This window comes from Manacus candei, unplaced genomic scaffold, assembly GCF_025592945.1.
Source record: "Manacus candei isolate 608988 ecotype Guabito, Panama unplaced genomic scaffold, ASM2559294v1 h1tg000078l, whole genome shotgun sequence".
NCBI lineage: Eukaryota > Metazoa > Chordata > Aves > Passeriformes > Pipridae > Manacus > Manacus candei.
The window spans coordinates 1,465,580-1,484,774 of record NW_026138126.1 but is presented as its reverse complement, the minus strand read 5'-3'; the positions used below and the strand labels follow the sequence as shown (position 1 = coordinate 1,484,774).

Here is a 19,195-nt window from a genome sequence, read left to right as displayed (position 1 = left end):
GAAATTCTATATGTGAGTTTTAAAACAAAGAAAGGGTAAATCCAGCCAGGCTGGGTGGGGTTCTGACCTCCCTGGTCCAGTGGAAGCTGTCCCTGCTCAGGCAGGGAGTTGGAACTGAGTGATCTTTGGGGTCCCTTCCAACCCAGGTCTTTATATGATTCTATAAGTACTGGAATTATTGCAGAGAAAGCTTCTGCCTCCCTGAGGGAACATAGAGGACACTCCTCATCCTCAAGGATTGCTTGAGCAAGAGGGACTGTAATTCCCAGCTGGAAAGAATCTTGGGTCTGCTCCACAGAAGGGCTGTTTGGAGCAGATGGGTCAGGAGACCTGGTTCAGAGAAAAGACCCCAAAAGAAAAGAAAAATCCCACCCAAAAATTGCAGAATCTGCTGATCTGGAAGGGACCCACAAGGATCATCCAGTCCAACCCTTAGCCTTGCACAGGACATCCCTGAGAGTCACACCCTGTCCCTCAGTGTCCAAACACTTCTGGAGCTCTGGCAGCCTTGGGGTCGTGCCCACTGCCCTGGGGAGCCTGGGCAGTGCCTGACCACACTTTTTAATTAATTAAATTAAAATAAATTGGTTAACAAAATAATTAAATTACTTAAAAATGATGAAAATCTTCTCCTCAGAAGAAGCATTCCTTAATTTGTGCTGGGTACTGAGATCCATGTATTCCCTCAGCAGGTGCCAGGAGTGCAGGGCATGGCACAAACATGAGGAAGATGCTGCAGGAGGCCAAACTCAGCATTCTGGGACCCGTGGCAGTGCCAGAGGGGAACCGTGGGCCTGGTATGACCAGAAGGACGACCCTGGAGGACACATTTTGGCCCTTTGGGCGAAGGCCCACAAGTGAACTGGGCCAGAAGCCCCCTGGGAGCACAGAGCCCTCAGCCCACGGCCCAGAGCCCCCCAGGACACAAAGGGTGGACGTGTCGCTGTCCCTCATCCACCAGGGGGGAGGTGGGAACTCTCCAGAGCCTTCACCCCCCCCAGCACCCAAGGCTGGAGCCCTGCCAGCCCTGCACAGCTCCATCAGTGCCCAGGGCCCCTCTGCAGGTGTTCGGGTGGATCTCACCGTGCCTGGCGTGGGGGCAGCGGGGGATCCTGGGGGGAGCCCCTCACCCCTTGGCACCCTGGGACCACCCAGACGCCCTCACGACCCCAGGACTGACTGCAGCAGGGCCCCGACCTCGAGGACTCCCCTGGACTGGCTGGGCAGCACAGCTGCAGGTGAGGGCTTTTACATGTTCATTACAAGTGATCAGCTGTTCCTTTTCTCTTATTTAGTAGTTTGAAACAGTTAATTTGGGGTCAGATCATCATCCTTCTGGTGGAAGGTGTCCCTGCCCATGGCATGGGGGTGGAGTGAGATGATCTTTAAGGTCTCTTCCAACCCAAACCATTCTGGGATTCTATGAAGTCCTCTTGCAGAGGTGTTTTCAGTCCACCCCGAGTGTCATCTGAAATGAGTTGATATCCCTTAAACTAGGGAGATTTTGCATGACTTAAGGAACCTTTTCCTCTGAGGTACATTATGGATGTCTGTTTATGCCTTAGAAACTCTCTCTGTGCTGTGGAATTGTTTTAATTCTCCATTATGGGCACTGAATTCCCCCCATGCAGTCCAAGAGATGCTGGGGACACTCAGGGCATGAGTTTGGGCTGCAAAACCAGAAACTTGTCTGCAGATTTCTGCCCTTTGACATCCAAAGGTTTTTGTTTGAGCATCCACTCACAGGAGCATTGTCCAAATTCTCTGTTATATTTGCCCTTTTAGCTTGATTGTCAACATCAGGGTTGAGTCACGTTCCAATTTTAGGCAGGTACCTGCGTCAGAGGAGGGGTTTGGGTGTGGCAAAGGAGCTGTTGAGAGGACACCTGCTGAGACAACAGCAATCAACTCAAATTATGCCTTAATCCAGAAGTAAATGAAAATAAAATAGGGGGAAATCACTTCTTTCCACAGCCTGGTTTGTGTTCAAAATGCAGTTCTTGGTTAATGCCAGCAGAAGGAAGTATTCGGTTACAAAACAGACTGGTAAAACCTGATAAATCAATCATAGTTTAGTGAGAGTTCATCAACACAGAACACCTAAAGAATGAAAGTTATTATGAATTCCTTTTCAAGCCACTCAGAAAAGTTCTCAGGAGTTCCCACTGAGCTTTCCTTTGCCACAGCAGCACAAGTGCAAGAATTACCCCCGTTTCAGAGCTGAAGTTCTCTTAAGGAAGTTAATTCTTGGATCAAATGGCAGGTTTAAAAAGGAAATTATACCCAGCCTTGTTGAAGGTGCTGCATTCTTTCCAAACCATTTAGGCCTTTCCCTTCACTTTCATTTACTGGTGGGAAATCAGCAGTGCACACAACGAGCTGTTCCTGCCAGGGAGGTGCAAACACCTGAGTTGGGCTTGAAAGGAAATTATGTTGGATTATGCAAAGGTCACTGGAGAGACATGATCAAAATGACACCTTTTACATCATGAAAATAGCACCACCTTTTTTTTTTTAAAGGTATTTCTTATCATCCCATGTAGTGATTGTTGTCTCTCAAAGATGTTTGTGACAGATTTTACTGCCATGAGTAGATTTTGCCTGCAAATTTGATTAGTTTTTAGTATCAAGCCTCCCTTTTGGTGCAGGTGTCTGTGGAGCTCTTCCATCCAGGTTTTGACTCTCAGTGGACTAAAATAAGCAGCCTGCACTGGCTAGTAGTACTTAAAATTCAGAGTGAAAACAGGGGATTTGTGCCTTTTTGCTTAAACCTCGAAGATCCTCAGAATTATTCCCAAAGCTCCTTTATTTCAATTTTATTTTTTAATACTGCATCCCTCTTCCTCTCCAAAGCTGGGATGGATCCCCTCCCCTCCAGTTTATTAACCCTTTTTATGTACAAAGGTCAAGCAAAATACAGATTGTGTAAAAGACAGTGGGGAACCAAGCAGAAAGGGTTGTGAATCACAAGCTGCTTCTCCCTTATAACACTTGAGGAAAGGTCAAGGATGTGCCTTCAACTCACCCAACTTCTTGCACAACCAGGCAGGAACACCCACGTCAGTCCCTCAGATCATGACATATGTGCTTGAGGTGATTTCAGACACTTTGGGAGCAACTTTTAATCTTTCCGTGTTACCCGAGCAGACCAAGCAATGAAGAGAGAGGGTCTTTGTATCACAGAAATGAATTTTCCAGAGAAATAAGATTTATGTGAACGAATCCAGGCTTCTAAAAACTATTTAATTACTCAACTAGGAAAACAGAATTTGCATTGGTTTTGTTATTATTTATTTATTTATTTATTACTAATTCTTTACCTGTGTAAAGAGCTTTTTTAATATAAATTATCTCAAAAATTTACAAAAAATCTTGGATATTCAAAGCAGAATTGTCTCCTACAAGTTGTACAAGACAGGAAATACGACATGATTTTTCAATCCAATCAATATTTCTCTAATATTCATAAACCAGCTGATTGAATTATATATAATTGGTTGATAGAGAATTTCCAGCTCATACAGACAAATATGTACTTTTCTACAGATATTGCCAGTTACTGTTTGAAAACTGACCCTCTAAACCTTGAACTGAGCTGGTAATGCAGCCTCTCTATCAGATATTATAAAGGTTTTGGCCCTTTCCCTGGTTTAGTGAGAACTGTTAACTAGAAAATAATGGAAAATGCAGATAAGAATTTATTTCTTTCTCTTGGGTCCACCTTGAACAAGAAATTTTGGGTTTGGAAGAAATGTGAGAGGAAAAGGAAACAGGATTCTGGAAGGAGAAAAAGGGCAAGACTTGAGGGATGAGGGAGCCCAGAGGCAGGTTCTGTACAAGTGTAGGTTTTCATTTCCTTTGTAGGTTAATCTGATAAAGAATTAAAGAGGGACAAAGCATCAAAGTAATTTAATAGTGGTGATGGTCCAAAATAGTTGCAAAGCTTTTTAATTATCCTCTGAATTCATGGATGTGGCAGTTCCTCCTTAAACTACACTGTTACCTACTGCCCCAGGTATCCAGCAATAGCAGCATGTGGATTTGCTGAATTTTGCCACTTTATCCACGAAACATTCCCTCAGAGAAGCTCTGAGGGGAAGAGGAGGGGCAGGCACTGATCTCTTCTCTGTTCTGACCAGGGACAGGACCTGAGGGAATGGCCTGAAGTTGTGCCAGGGGGGTTGGGATGGATCTCAGGGAAAGGTTCTTCCCCCACAGGGTGCTGGGGCACTGCCCAGGCTCCCCAGGGCAGTGGGCACGGCCCCAAGGCTGCCAGAGCTCCAGGAGCGTTTGGACAACGCTCTGAGGGACAGGGGGGGATTGCTGGGGTGTCTGTGCAGGGCAGGGGTTGGACTGGATGATCCTTGTGGGTCCCTTCCAGCTCAGCGTGTTCTGTGATTCCCAATGGAAGAAATCCCAGGGGGTGACTGAGATCAAGCCAAGTTTGCAGTTTTGGCAGTGGATGTACCCTTGATCCCAAAGAATTAGCACAGCTCTGCTGGGAAGGAGGGATGAGACCAGTGAGCTTTTCTTATCAATCAAACCAGGCCTTCACTGCCACAGGGACCCAGAGAACAGCATCAGGAAATGTTTGCTCTTTCCTCAGACAAAAGTTGTAATAGTGAAAGGTAAACTTCATTCTCAGCCAAACTGTTGCCTTCCCCTCTGTACCGTGTCCACCCTCAACTTAAATATCTCCTTCGTGAATGTGTGATTGTGGCCTCTTGAGGGTGTAGACTCGTCCCCATTCCTGCTCATTCATGCTCAGATTAACTCCCAGTGACCTTTTCAAGCAGCAAGTTTCTTATTTACCTTCCCTAGAGGGAAAGTACCCACTGGTGATTCTCAGCTGCTGGGGCTGTGAGGTGCAGGCAGGTGTGTCCCTCCCCAAGTCCTCCTCCAGGCCCTGGCATTATGCAAGGGGCTTTGCTTTAAGAGCTTTCCCCAACCCACCGGCCTCGCCTGCTCCTGTCCCACACCAGGACACGAGAGCTCCGGAGCCGACCCTGGGCTCAGCTCGGGAAACTGAACTCCTGGGAGGGAGAAGGATGGATTGGACAATAAATTTACCTCGATATAAGATGAAGGTTCTGTGTGTTGTCGTAGCTTTATGCTGCTTTTCGGGTAAGTTTGATTTATCCGTTACTTGGAAAAACTTTGGCGGTATATTTTAAGTTTAGCAGATTTTTCAAATTAAATTATTGCTGCTAAGAATGATAATTAAATAGAATGTATTTCATATTTATATTGTTAAACAATATCAAAATAATATATTATTATAATATAGATTATATATAATATAAAAAGAAAAATAATATAATATATTTATAGAATATGAAATTATATATATTATATATAATATATGAATAGACTTATATATAATTAGATACTTAGATACAAATAAAATCTGTTATATTTATTTATAATCTCTATATATAATCTCTTTCTATATAATCTCTCTGTATATAATCCATAAATAATAGATATATAATCTAATATCTATATATCGATATCTATATATGATATAGATATACAAATATATAATCTAATATATCTCTATATCTCTATATTATATAGATATACAATCTAAGTATCTAATTCTAGATATTCTATTTGTATCTAATCTTCAAACAATATTGATGATTAAATATATTCAGAATTTCACACAAGTGAAAAACTCTTTTTTTTCCAAAAACTTTGGGGTGATGTGTTGATTTTGTCCATTGCCTTGTCATTTTTTAGCATTTTACTCATGTTTTCATCGGTTAAAAGGAGAAAATAACAGAGGAGACATTTGGTTTTCAGATCTATTGAATATAAATTGGGAGGTAATTACAAAAGCTGAGCTGCTCTAATTTCATTTAGCAAAAGCCAGAATATAAACTGGGATATTTGTTTTTAGCAACCAAAGTTAATTTTGTTTTCTGAAAAGAATGAATGAGATGTTTATATTTACTTTATAAACCATGTACATTCCTCAGTTCAATTCTGAATTCATAAAAAGAGAAAAAAAAGAAGTCTAAAGCAGAAATGTTTCTAGAAAATAATCAGGCTAAAAATATTTTGAAAATTTTACAGTGTTTTCCAATTGCTTATTTTTTATCCCACATGAAAAAGTGGTACCTGAAAATCAAGAATGACATTTTCAATGGCAATGAAATGACAAAGGTCTGAGGGTCTGGAGTGCTCCAGTCACTGAAATGATATTTCTTTTTAAATGAAAATTAACTTTGTAAATATCTCTGAATTTAAAATCTAGGAGGCATTTAACCATCTAAAGTTTCAATATTATTTTTTTTTTAATTCAAGTTTGAATTACTTGATTTCTCTATGGAAAAGCAGTTTTGTGGTAGTGGTTACTCAAAGCTGTGTAAATCTCATTTTATGAAATAAAGAGGCCATTTAGGATTTGAAATCCCAGTGACTTTCAGAGCTGTCCAAGCACAGATACTCAGGAGAATTAATTCATATTATTAGAGAAGTTTCAAGTGCATTGGTGAAAACTATAAAATCATTTCTTCATACAACCTGCAGCTTAATTGGTATTAATTTTAAATTAAAGGCAATTAAGACTGTTTTAATTCTGAATTAAAGGAGAAACAGGAGTTGCTTTAAATGATATGTGCTCCAAAAACTTGCATAATGCAACAATTTGATTAATTTCGATTAATTTACTCTCTCCCAGTAGCCTTTTGCTGGTTTTGTCTGTGCTGGTGCAGAGGAATCTGCACAAGGATTTCAGCCAGAGCCAGACTTTGAAATGCAGGTTGAGGTGAAAATATTCCCCTTTTGCCACTGGACTGCAAAAAAATTCCAGCTTCGTTTTAGAGCGTGAAAACTCTTGTCCTGGTGCCTGATTTCTGGGTGGGATCAGGGAATCCACGGTGTGTTGTACTGATGGAACTTTGATGTTTTGGGGAATTCTTTGTGAATTCACCAAATGCTCTCCTAGAAGCACAAATAATTCTGTTGTTAATTCTACAGTTTGCAATTCAATCTCAGCACTTCAATGTATGCAAAATTGCTGCTTAAATATGAATATACCCAATAATGTTGGACAAACGTGGATCACTGGTCAGAGAACTTTGGGATGCACAAAGGTGGGATACAGAAGGGTGGGATAGAGAGAATTTAGCTCTGTGAGTCACCAGACCTCTCTGCCACGAGAGGCTTTGGTCCCTCCTTCGGTATTCCCAAAAAAACCCTGGCAAAACCATTAGACCTTGCCAGGAATGGCTTAAAACCCCCAGAGAATAGAGCAAAAAAGGCAGAATTTAACCATTGTCTAAATATTTTCTATTTATTTTCTATGTACAGAATATATATATATAAAATTTATATATATTATATACAAATATTATACGTGTGCATATATTATATGTATATATATATTAAAAAAGGGTATAAATACACAAGGGTACAGGGATGCCAAGAAAAAACTCCCTGCTCATTCCTGATATTTATACAGATTTGCATCCTTTTTTTACTAGGAAATGTGTTTTCATTGAATCCCAGGATGGTTTGGGTTGGAAGGGACCTTAAAGCTCATCCAGTGCCACCCCCTGCCTTCCACTAGCCCAGGTTGCTCCAAGCCCCGTCCAACCTGGCCTTGGACACTTCCAGGGATGGGGCAGCCACAGCTGCTCTGGGAAACCTGTGCCAGGGCCTCACCACCCTCACAGGGAAGGATTATTCCCAATATCCCATCTAACCCTGCCCCAGGCAGTGGGAAGCCATTCCCCCTTGTCCTGTCCCTCCAACATCTTAATGTGTATCTTTAATTCTCAAAACTGTAATGTTTGATATCATGACTGTTAATGTGAATGAACACGTAAACAACTCCGAGATAGGCCTTGATTGAGTCTTGAATCTAAAAAGACAACAAAGATTAAGGAACAGGGAAGGGACGGGGCATTATTTTGGAATATAATAGACAGAGCTGTGCCTTGCCTTGGAGTGGATCACAGCTCCCAAGTGCTGCTGAGGAGGAGAGCTCATCAGTGTGGCAATACAGCCACAAACAGTGCTGGTGGCTCGGGGCCGGGTGGCTGCAGGTGGGTGGCAGTGCCAGGAGGACAAATACCTACACGCAAAACCCCACACAAATTCCTCCCTTCCCTCATCCAGCTGGTGTTTTGTGACAGCAAAGGTATTCGATGTGATTCAGCCCTTCTGCTCCACCCTGGGGAGACCCCTGGAGTCCTCACCCAGCTCTGGGGTCCCCAACACGGGAAGGCCACGGACCTGTTGGAATGAGTCCAGAGGAGGCACCAGGGTGGTTAGAGGGATGGGGAACCTCTAGTATGAGGAAAGGCTGGGAAAATTGAGATTGATCAGCCTGGAGGAGAGAAGGCTCCAGGGAGACCTGAGAGCCCCCTCCAGGGCCTAAAGGGGCTCCTGGAGAGCTGGAGAGGGATTTGGGACAAGGGATGGAGGGACAGGACAAGGGAGAATGGCTTCCCAGTGCCAGAGGACAGGGTTAGATGAGATATTGGGAAGGAATTCTTGGCTGTGAGGGTGGGGAGCCTCTGGCCCAGGTTGCCCAGAGCAGCTGTGGCTGCCCCTGGATCCCTGGAAGTGTCCAAGGCCAGGTTGGACGGGGCTTGGAGCAACCTGGGCTAGTGGAAAGTGTCCCTGCCCATGGTAAAGGAGTAGAACAAGATGGGCTTTAAGGTCCCTTCCAACTCAGGCTAATCTATAATTCCATGATTCTATGAAGTTGTTTGCGAGGATGCTGGGATGATATGATGGTGATTCCTTACATTACCAACAGCTTGGTCTCAGTGCCTCTTCCTTCCCCATCCTTTTCCTCTGCAAGGGCACTAACTGAGGCAGAACATCCCCCCTGCTCATTTCCTGGTGGGTGTCAAGCACAGGCATTACTAACCTGGCTGGAATGTCTCACCCAAGAGAATCTTCTGAGGTGACACAACCAACCTGACAGGGGAGAGACCGGGGAGGTGTGGGGTGTGATTGCTCTGAAGGATTGTTAACAGAATGAGCCCCTCCTTAGAAACACATAATGGAGATGATTTTGAACTTTGGTGAATACCTCGGGGGAAGAGGGTAATTTATTTAGGCTCACAAACACACACCTATTGTGTTGTTGTCACTGAAGTAACTATGGATGAATAGCAGATTTTTCAGGTAAGACCAATTCATAAAGCTTGAGAAAGTAGAGGGTATGTAATGAATATGTAATGCTTACAGAAATAGCAACCTGAAAAATGTAGACTTGTTCAGAGTATTTTTCTTGACCCCCAGATTGATCCATTCGGGTATCTTCTTCTACTTTGGAATATGGGAATTACAGACAAGACTTAGGTCCCTCAGTGAAATATATTCAAATCTTGAAACAGCTCAGTCTTCTCAAGGAGATGCTCTGGAAAACTCTGAACATTCAACCTCTGGCCCTCTTTCCATTGCTTATGGAAAATGGGAGACACCCCAAGGAATTGGGGATGGGCAGGAACACGATTTCTCATTGGAAAGGAAGGACCTTGTTTTGTGGGGAATTCTCTGCAAACTATCTTTACTGCAATAAGCAGAAAATCAAAGATAATAGTAAGAATTAACAAGACCATATCAAAATTAAAGTGTGAAGAAGTACCAAAAGGAAGGAATTGTGCTGACCTGATTCAGTTTCCTTTTCGACAAGAGGTTTTGACCAAAGGGAAACCCTCAGCTGTAGTAAGAATTTAATCAGAGAATAAATTTGAACAGTGATTGACATGTATGTATGGCCAGTCTTCGCGAACGAAGATTTGGGAAAGGTCATTACCCTTCGAGCCTGCGCAGTGGATTTTTTAGGTGAGACGCAGTGTGCGCTGAACTGAGCCCACCCTTTAATCCTGAGGTTCATCTGCTGGGGCCAAGTGAGCTCGGACAGAGGCAGTGAGGTCCTCAGGACGTAGGTTTGTTTAGAGTGACCTTCTCTTAGATGGATGGCCTTACAGGGCTGACGAGCTCCATCTGCCCGGAGGGGTTCCCTGACCGGGAATCGAACCTGGGCTGTGGTGGTGAGAGCGCTGCATCCTAACCACTAGACCACCACGGGGCCCCCAGTGATTGACATAACACTTTCCTAAAAGAAGAAATTATCCAGTGTAGAGAGAAATCCTCAGGGATGACTGTTACTGGATGTTCTCTTCTGGGTTTGGGTGAAAGAATAAGGATGAAACACCCTCATAACAATTAATACTCAGTAATAACTGAGATATTTCAAATGTCACCATTTAAACTTCTGAGCCTTAGGGACAGTTTTCCGTGAATTCTTTGAAAGATTCTCTGTGGAATGATCAAAGCTGGGAATCCTGCAAATATATTGGAAGATGAGATTTAAGGTTGACTTAGGTTAGATATTCAGAAGAAGTTCTTCCCTGTGAGGGTGGGGAGGCCCTGGCACAGGTTGCCCAGAGCAGCTGTGGCTGCCCCTGGATCCCTGGAAGTGTCCAAGACCAGGTTGGATAGGGCTTGGAGCATCGTGGACTAGTAGAAAGTGTCCTTGCCCATGGCAGGGGGTGGAATGAAATGACTTTTAATGGCCCTTCCAACGCAAATAGTTCTATGATAACATCATATAATAAAGTCCTTCAGGAGCAAATGATTCCTGATTAATTTCAATTCTCAGTTTAAAGAGACATAACTGTAGAGACATATTTCCTATAACCCACAATAAAAGAAATCACCAAATATAGATTTTTGTAAAAATAGAAACAAAGCTAAAAAACATTATTTAATAATCAGAAGACTCAGAGCGAAAAATGATTGAATAATATACAAAATTAAAATGGCAGAAGTTTTAAAAAGGTACCAACAAAACCAATTTATATTTCAGGCAAGTCACTACAGGAGACTACTGAGACAAAAAGCACAGCTGAAGTAATGACGACAGTTGCTAAAACGACAAATACATCTACTACAACTGATAAGCAGCAGACAAATTCGAAAACTACAAAGATATATAGGACCCAACAAATAAACACAACGGCGGAGAAGGTGACTACAACTTCGACGTCGTCAACTCAGGAAAAAATTTCGAACCTTGAGACAACATCGACACCTATTGGAAGGACGCCACTCATCAGCTCCTCTACTGGTGCGTCTACAACCACATCAACCTCTGAAACCACCATTTTGGCCACCTCCACAATGGGGGAACCTTCCACCTCAGTGTCCCAGGGCACCTCTCCGGAGACTACAGCTTCAACCTCTTCCACTCGCGCACCAACGTCTACTCTTGAGACAAGGCCCAGGCTCGTCTCCACCACAGCACAAAGCTCCAGCCCAGCTCCTGGAACGACCACTGCAGTCCCTCCCAGCTCAGCTGGAACATCCACTCATGCTCAAGTCACAAGCGCTGCTACAGAGACAAGAGAGGCGACCAGCACGGTCCGTGCCCAAACATCCTCCTCTGCTCCTGGGACAAGCCAGGAGAGCACCTCCGCTCTTCCTCTGAGCTCTACTCTGGAGACCACTTCCCCAACTCTCACCACAACTACACCCACCTCGACGCCACCCACCAGCTCCTCTACTGGTGCCTCTACAGCCACGTCAACCCTTGGGGCCACCTCCACAATGGGGGAACCTTCCACCTCAGTGTCCCAGGGCACCTCTCCGGAGACTGCGGTTTCAACCTCTTCCACTCGCCCACCAACGTCTACTTCTGAGACATCGACCAGGCTCGTCTCCACCACAGCACAAAGCTCCAGCCCAGCTCCTGGAACGACCACTGCAGTCCCTCCCAGCTCAGCTGGAACATCCACTCGTGCTCAAGTCACAAGCGCTGCTACAGAGACAAGAGAGGCGACCAGCACGGTCCGTGCCCAAACATCCTCCTCTGCTCCTGGGACAAGCCCAACTGCTGAGAGCACCTCCGCTCTTCCTCTGAGCTCTACTCTGGAGACCACTTCCCCAACTCTCACCACAACTACACCCACCTCGACGCCACCCACCAGCTCCTCTACTGGTGCCTCTACAGCCACGTCAACCCTTGGGGCCACCTCCACAATGGGGGAACCTTCCACCTCAGTGTCCCAGGGCACCTCTCCGGAGACTGCGGCTTCAACCTCTTCCACTCGCGCTCCAACGTCTACTCTTGAGACAAGGCCCAGGCTCGTCTCCACCACAGCACAAAGCTCCAGCCCAGCTCCTGGAACGACCACTGCAGTCCCTCCCAGCTCAGCTGGAACATCCACTCGTGCTCAAGTCACAAGCGCTGCTACAGAGACAAGAGAGGCGACCAGCACGGTCCGTGCCCAAACATCCTCCTCTGCTCCTGGGACAAGCCCAACTGCTGAGAGCACCTCCGCTCTTCCTCTGAGCTCTACTCTGGAGACCACTTCCCCAACTCTCACCACAACTACACCCACCTCGACGCCACCCACCAGCTCCTCTACTGGTGCCTCTACAGCCACGTCAACCCTTGGGGCCACCTCCACAATGGGGGAACCTTCCACCTCAGTGTCCCACGGCACCTCTCCGGAGACTGCGGCTTCAACCTCTTCCACTCGCGCACCAACGTCTACTCTTGAGACAAGGCCCAGGCTCGTCTCCACCACAGCACAAAGCTCCAGCCCAGCTCCTGGAACAACCACTGCAGTCCCTCCCAGCTCAGCTGGAACATCCACTCGTGCTCAAGTCACAAGCGCTGCTACAGAGACAAGAGAGGCGACCAGCACGGTCCGTGCCCAAACATCCTCCTCTGCTCCTGGGACAAGCCCAACTGCTGAGAGCACCTCCGCTCTTCCTCTGAGCTCTACTCTGGAGACCACTTCCCCAACTCTCACCACAACTACACCCACCTCGACGCCACCCACCAGCTCCTCTACTGGTGCCTCTACAGCCACGTCAACCCTTGGGGCCACCTCCACAATGGGGGAACCTTCCACCTCAGTGTCCCACGGCACCTCTCCGGAGACTGCGGCTTCAACCTCTTCCACTCGCGCTCCAACGTCTACTCTTGAGACAAGGCCCAGGCTCGTCTCCACCACAGCACAAAGCTCCAGCCCAGCTCCTGGAACGACCACTGCAGTCCCTCCCAGCTCAGCTGGAACATCCACTCGTGCTCAAGTCACAAGCGCTGCTACAGAGACAAGAGAGGCGACCAGCACGGTCCGTGCCCAAACATCCTCCTCTGCTCCTGGGACAAGCCCAACTGCTGAGAGCACCTCCGCTCTTCCTCTGAGCTCTACTCTGGAGACCACTTCCCCAACTCTCACCACAACTACACCCACCTCGACGCCACCCACCAGCTCCTCTACTGGTGCCTCTACAGCCACGTCAACCCTTGGGGCCACCTCCACAATGGGGGAACCTTCCACCTCAGTGTCCCAGGGCACCTCTCCGGAGACTGCGGCTTCAACCTCTTCCACTCGCCCACCAACGTCTACTTCTGAGACATCGACCAGGCTCGTCTCCACCACAGCACAAAGCTCCAGCCCAGCTCCTGGAACGACCACTGCAGTCCCTCCCAGCTCAGCTGGAACATCCACTCGTGCTCAAGTCACAAGCGCTGCTACAGAGACAAGAGAGGCGACCAGCACGGTCCGTGCCCAAACATCCTCCTCTGCTCCTGGGACAAGCCCAACTGCTGAGAGCACCTCCGCTCTTCCTCTGAGCTCTACTCTGGAGACCACTTCCCCAACTCTCACCACAACTACACCCACCTCGACGCCACCCACCAGCTCCTCTACTGGTGCCTCTACAGCCACGTCAACCCTTGGGGCCACCTCCACAATGGGGGAACCTTCCACCTCAGTGTCCCAGGGCACCTCTCCGGAGACTGCGGCTTCAACCTCTTCCACTCGCCCACCAACGTCTACTTCTGAGACATCGACCAGGCTCGTCTCCACCACAGCACAAAGCTCCAGCCCAGCTCCTGGAACGACCACTGCAGTCCCTCCCAGCTCAGCTGGAACATCCACTCGTGCTCAAGTCACAAGCGCTGCTACAGAGACAAGAGAGGCGACCAGCACGGTCCGTGCCCAAACATACTCCTCTGCTCCTGGGACAAGCCCAACTGCTGAGAGCACCTCCGCTCTTCCTCTGAGCTCTACTCTGGAGACCACTTCCCCAACTCTCACCACAACTACACCCACCTCGACGCCACCCACCAGCTCCTCTACTGGTGCCTCTACAGCCACGTCAACCCTTGGGGCCACCTCCACAATGGGGGAACCTTCCACCTCAGTGTCCCACGGCACCTCTCCGGAGACTGCGGCTTCAACCTCTTCCACTCGCGCTCCAACGTCTACTCTTGAGACAAGGCCCAGGCTCGTCTCCACCACAGCACAAAGCTCCAGCCCAGCTCCTGGAACGACCACTGCAGTCCCTCCCAGCTCAGCTGGAACATCCACTCGTGCTCAAGTCACAAGCGCTGCTACAGAGACAAGAGAGGCGACCAGCACGGTCCGTGCCCAAACATCCTCCTCTGTTCCTGGGACAAGCCAGGAGAGCACCTCCGCTCTTCCTCTGAGCTCTACTCTGGAGACCACTTCCCCAACTCTCACCACAACTACACCCACCTCGACACCACCCACCAGCTCCTCTACTGGTGCCTCTACAGCCACGTCAACCCTTGGGGCCACCTCCACAATGGGGGAACCTTCCACCTCAGTGTCCCAGGGCACCTCTCCGGAGACTGCGGCTTCAACCTCTTCCACTCGCGCACCAATGTCTACTTCTGAGACATCGACCAGGTTCGTCTCCACCACAGCACAAAGCTCCAGCCCAGCTCCTGGAACGACCACTGCAGTCCCTCCCAGCTCAGCTGGAACATCCACTCGTGCTCAAGTCACAAGCGCTGCTACAGAGACAAGAGAGGCGACCAGCACGGTCCGTGCCCAAACATCCTCCTCTGCTCCTGGGACAAGCCCAACTGCTGAGAGCACCTCCGCTCTTCCTCTGAGCTCTACTCTGGAGACCACTTCCCCAACTCTCACCACAACTACACCCACCTCGACGCCACCCACCAGCTCCTCTACTGGTGCCTCTACAGCCACGTCAACCCTTGGGGCCACCTCCACAATGGGGGAACCTTCCACCTCAGTGTCCCACGGCACCTCTCCGGAGACTGCGGCTTCAACCTCTTCCACTCGCGCTCCAACGTCTACTCTTGAGACAAGGCCCAGGCTCGTCTCCACCACAGCACAAAGCTCCAGCCCAGCTCCTGGAACGACCACTGCAGTCCCTCCCAGCTCAGCTGGAACATCCACTCGTGCTCAAGTCACAAGCGCTGCTACAGAGACAAGAGAGGCGACCAGCACGGTCCGTGCCCAAACATCCTCCTCTGTTCCTGGGACAAGCCAGGAGAGCACCTCCGCTCTTCCTCTGAGCTCTACTCTGGAGACCACTTCCCCAACTCTCACCACAACTACACCCACCTCGACGCCACCCACCAGCTCCTCTACTGGTGCCTCTACAGCCACGTCAACCCTTGGGGCCACCTCCACAATGGGGGAACCTTCCACCTCAGTGTCCCAGGGCACCTCTCCGGAGACTGCGGCTTCAACCTCTTCCACTCGCGCACCAATGTCTACTTCTGAGACATCGACCAGGTTCGTCTCCACCACAGCACAAAGCTCCAGCCCAGCTCCTGGAACGACCACTGCAGTCCCTCCCAGCTCAGCTGGAACATCCACTCGTGCTCAAGTCACAAGCGCTGCTACAGAGACAAGAGAGGCGACCAGCACGGTCCGTGCCCAAACATCCTCCTCTGCTCCTGGGACAAGCCCAACTGCTGAGAGCACCTCCGCTCTTCCTCTGAGCTCTACTCTGGAGACCACTTCCCCAACTCTCACCACAACTACACCCACCTCGACGCCACCCACCAGCTCCTCTACTGGTGCCTCTACAGCCACGTCAACCCTTGGGGCCACCTCCACAATGGGGGAACCTTCCACCTCAGTGTCCCACGGCACCTCTCCGGAGACTGCGGCTTCAACCTCTTCCACTCGCGCACCAACGTCTACTTCTGAGACATCGACCAGGCTCGTCTCCACCACAGCACAAAGCTCCAGCCCAGCTCCTGGAACGACCACTGCAGTCCCTCCCAGCTCAGCTGGAACATCCACTCGTGCTCAAGTCACAAGCGCTGCCACAGAGACAAGAGAGGCGACCAGCACGGTCCATGCCCAAACATCCTCCTCTGTTCCTGGGACAAGCCAGGAGAGCACCTCCGCTCTTCCTCTGAGCTCTACTCTGGAGACCACTTCCCCAACTCTCACCACAACTACACCCACCTCGACACCACCCACCAGCTCCTCTACTGGTGCCTCTACAGCCACGTCAACCCTTGGGGCCACCTCCACAATGGGGGAACCTTCCACCTCAGTGTCCCACGGCACCTCTCCGGAGACTGCGGCTTCAACCTCTTCCACTCGCGCTCCAACGTCTACTTCTGAGACATCGACCAGGCTCGTCTCCACCACAGCACAAAGCTCCAGCCCAGCTCCTGGAACGACCACTGCAGTCCCTCCCAGCTCAGCTGGAACATCCACTCGTGCTCAAGTCACAAGCGCTGCTACAGAGACAAGAGAGGCGACCAGCACGGTCCGTGCCCAAACATCCTCCTCTGCTCCTGGGACAAGCCCAACTGCTGAGAGCACCTCCGCTCTTCCTCTGAGCTCTACTCTGGAGACCACTTCCCCAACTCTCACCACAACTACACCCACCTCGACGCCACCCACCAGCTCCTCTACTGGTGCCTCTACAGCCACGTCAACCCTTGGGGCCACCTCCACAATGGGGGAACCTTCCACCTCAGTGTCCCACGGCACCTCTCCGGAGACTGCGGCTTCAACCTCTTCCACTCGCGCTCCAACGTCTACTTCTGAGACATCGACCAGGCTCGTCTCCACCACAGCACAAAGCTCCAGCCCAGCTCCTGGAACGACCACTGCAGTCCCTCCCAGCTCAGCTGGAACATCCACTCGTGCTCAAGTCACAAGCGCTGCTACAGAGACAAGAGAGGCGACCAGCACGGTCCGTGCCCAAACATCCTCCTCTGCTCCTGGGACAAGCCCAACTGCTGAGAACACCTCCGCTCTTCCTCTGAGCTCTACTCTGGAGACCACTTCCCCAACTCTCACCACAACTACACCCACCTCGACGCCACCCACCAGCTCCTCTACTGGTGCCTCTACAGCCACGTCAACCCTTGGGGCCACCTCCACAATGGGGGAACCTTCCACCTCAGTGTCCCACGGCACCTCTCCGGAGACTGCGGCTTCAACCTCTTCCACTCGCGCACCAACCTCTACTCTTGAGACAAGGCCCAGGCTCGTCTCCACCACAGCACAAAGCTCCAGCCCAGCTCCTGGAACAACCACTGCAGTCCCTCCCAGCTCAGCTGGAACATCCACTCGTGCTCAAGTCACAAGCGCTGCTACAGAGACAAGAGAGGCGACCAGCACGGTCCGTGCCCAAACATCCTCCTCTGCTCCTGGGACAAGCCCAACTGCTGAGAGCACCTCCGCTCTTCCTCTGAGCTCTACTCTGGAGACCACTTCCCCAACTCTCACCACAACTACACCCACCTCGACGCCACCCACCAGCTCCTCTACTGGTGCCTCTACAGCCACGTCAACCCTTGGGGCCACCTCCACAATGGGGGAACCTTCCACCTCAGTGTCCCACGGCACCTCTCCGGAGACTGCGGCTTCAACCTCTTCCACTCGCGCTCCAACGTCTACTCTTGAGACAAGGCCCAGGCTCGTCTCCACCACAGCACAAAGCTCCAGCCCAGCTCCTGGAACGACCACTGCAGTCCCTCCCAGCTCAGCTGGAACATCCACTCGTGCTCAAGTCACAAGCGCTGCTACAGAGACAAGAGAGGCGACCAGCACGGTCCGTGCCCAAACATCCTCCTCTGTTCCTGGGACAAGCCAGGAGAGCACCTCCGCTCTTCCTCTGAGCTCTACTCTGGAGACCACTTCCCCAACTCTCACCACAACTACACCCACCTCGACGCCACCCACCAGCTCCTCTACTGGTGCCTCTACAGCCACGTCAACCCTTGGGGCCACCTCCACAATGGGGGAACCTTCCACCTCAGTGTCCCACGGCACCTCTCCGGAGACTGCGGCTTCAACCTCTTCCACTCGCGCTCCAACGTCTACTTCTGAGACATCGACCAGGCTCGTCTCCACCACAGCACAAAGCTCCAGCCCAGCTCCTGGAACGACCACTGCAGTCCCTCCCAGCTCAGCTGGAACATCCACTCGTGCTCAAGTCACAAGCGCTGCTACAGAGACAAGAGAGGCGACCAGCACGGTCCGTGCCCAAACATCCTCCTCTGCTCCTGGGACAAGCCCAACTGCTGAGAGCACCTCCGCTCTTCCTCTGAGCTCTACTCTGGAGACCACTTCCCCAACTCTCACCACAACTACACCCACCTCGACGCCACCCACCAGCTCCTCTACTGGTGCCTCTACAGCCACGTCAACCCTTGGGGCCACCTCCACAATGGGGGAACCTTCCACCTCAGTGTCCCACGGCACCTCTCCGGAGACTGCGGCTTCAACCTCTTCCACTCGCGCTCCAACGTCTACTCTTGAGACAAGGCCCAGGCTCGTCTCCACCACAGCACAAAGCTCCAGCCCAGCTCCTGGAACGACCACTGCAGTCCCTCCCAGCTCAGCTGGAACATCCACTCGTGCTCAAGTCACAAGCGCTGCTACAGAGACAAGAGAGGCGACCAGCACGGTCCGTGCCCAAACATCCTCCTCTGCTCCTGGGACAAGCCAGGAGAGCACCTCCGCTCTTCCTCTGAGCTCTACTCTGGAGACCACTTCCCCAACTCTCACCACAACTACACCCACCTCGACACCACCCACCAGCTCCTCTACTGGTGCCTCTACAGCCACGTCAACCCTTGGGGCCACCTCCACAATCGGGGAACCTTCCACCTCAGTGTCCCAGGGCACCTCTCCGGAGACTGCGGCTTCAACCTCTTCCACTCGCGCACCAATGTCTACTTCTGAGACATCGACCAGGTTCGTCTCCACCACAGCACAAAGCTCCAGCCCAGCTCCTGGAACGACCACTGCAGTCCCTCCCAGCTCAGCTGGAACATCCACTCGTGCTCAAGTCACAAGCGCTGCTACAGAGACAAGAGAGGCGACCAGCACGGTCCGTGCCCAAACATCCTCCTCTGCTCCTGGGACAAGCCCAACTGCTGAGAGCACCTCCGCTC

The 19,195-nt window shown here is 50.1% G+C and overlaps 1 protein-coding gene across 1 annotated transcript in view; it reads left to right on the top strand.

Moving 5' to 3' along the window:
* Window positions 1–721: 721 nt before the first annotated feature.
* LOC127481299 (mucin-16-like) overlaps window positions 722–19,195 on the top strand; it is an 80,254-nt gene continuing 61,780 nt past the window's right edge. Inside the window, exons 1-5 of the mRNA XM_051810440.1 lie at window positions 722–968; window positions 11,795–12,545; window positions 12,648–13,409; window positions 15,908–15,965; window positions 16,063–16,125. Of these exons, the coding sequence (XP_051666400.1) occupies window positions 722–968; window positions 11,795–12,545; window positions 12,648–13,409; window positions 15,908–15,965; window positions 16,063–16,125 (1,881 nt within the window). The remainder of the gene's footprint in view (window positions 969–11,794; window positions 12,546–12,647; window positions 13,410–15,907; window positions 15,966–16,062; window positions 16,126–19,195) is intronic.